The sequence below is a fragment of the Teleopsis dalmanni genome, chromosome X (genome assembly GCF_002237135.1).
Source record: "Teleopsis dalmanni isolate 2A chromosome X, ASM223713v2, whole genome shotgun sequence".
NCBI classification, from domain to species: Eukaryota; Metazoa; Arthropoda; class Insecta; order Diptera; family Diopsidae; genus Teleopsis; species Teleopsis dalmanni.
This window is the reverse complement of record NC_051848.1, coordinates 22,749,221-22,750,661: the sequence shown is the minus strand read 5'-3', so window position 1 is coordinate 22,750,661 and position 1,441 is coordinate 22,749,221. Positions and strand designations below refer to the sequence as shown.

The 1,441-nt window shown below is 37.4% G+C and overlaps 1 protein-coding gene across 1 annotated transcript; it reads left to right on the top strand.

The window, feature by feature from the left end:
• Nucleotides 1-327: 327 nt before the first annotated feature.
• On the top strand, nt 328-1,441 carry LOC119688237 (protein escargot; the record flags this gene model as incomplete). The annotated part of the gene is made up of 1 exon (XM_038102917.1): nt 328-1,441. A coding segment is annotated over exon 1 (1,101 nt), but the record flags the coding sequence as incomplete, so codon positions are not given.

Below are 1,441 nucleotides of genomic sequence, written 5' to 3'. Positions count from 1 at the left end.
TTTCCTTATTTTTATGATTTATACGTTGCACTTCAGTTCACATAACAAACACTGTTCTTTGAATGAATGAAATATCATAAAAACAAAACAAAAAAAATAAATTTAAATTAAAATAAAAAACAATAAAGGGAATTAGTTTGTGAATGAGAAAAAAAAATGTCTATGAACAATGAGAGATTTTTTGTGCATATAAAGTGTGAATATTTGTTAAGCGATTTATAGCAAAAAAGGAAAAAATCAAATAAAAGACAATTTGAAAAAATATATTTTGAAAAGTAAAGTTCATAAGAAAAAACTAAAAAAAATTGTTCGCAATTGTAAGAGAAAATATTAGATCAAAATGTATAAAATCGATGATATATTAGCTGAAAAAAATTACAGCAAATGTCCTTTGAAAAAGCGACCAGTGAACTATCAGTTTAACAGTGAAGACAAAGGTGCGGGCACCGCGGAAGCAGTTGCGAGTCTATGTAAAATCGAAAAGAAAACAGTTCTAAAGTCCGAGCAAGAAAAAAGATACTGCAGTGAAGAGCCCGAAAACTTAAGCTTGAAAAAAGAAACGTGGAACGGGGAAACAACAATTTCTTGCAGCTCAACGGTGAAGGATGAGATGCTGATTAATGTAAGTAACGATAGCTGTGAGGATGAAGGTGTGGATGTTGATCATATCGATGATGAAGATGAGGATGATGAAATGATCGATTGTGTTGATATTGAAGAGGATGACAATGGTGATGCTGGAAATACAACACAAGCGGCTGCCTTGGCAGCAGCTGCAGCTGTTGCTGCTGCCTCGGCAGCGGTTGTAGTGCCCCAACCGACATATCCTAATTATGGCATACAACCATGGAATTTCCATATGTCACCGTATACTGCAGAATTTTATCGCACCATCAACAATCCACATTTAACACAACAGATCTCACCATTAGGTAGTGAGTTACTATCACCGAGCTCACCATCCGAATCGCTAAGTTCCTTATCTCCACCACCACACTACTTACATGGACGACCCAGTTCCGTTTCGCCACCAATGCGTTCCGATATAATACATTGCCCGATCGGTTTAAGGCAATTACCACAACCAAAACAGCCCCAACCACAGCAACAACATCAACACCAACACCAACATCGTTTTATGCCGTTCCCGACAATACCAACATATCATGTGCCACATCAAACAAACGCGTATCCTTTTAGTTATCATCATCATCATGCACCGATATCGCCAGCTTATTCAGATTCTTCGTATTTTTCGCTGCGTTCCATGACACCCGAATCGAATTGTTCCTCAGTACCAGAAGATTTATCATTAAAACATAACGCCTTGCAAAAACTAACGCCAGTTCATATCTCACCGAGAAGCGAACACTCCAGTAACAATGTAGATATGGTTAGTAGCAGTAATAATATGATTAACGGTACCGCTAGCAATGGATCA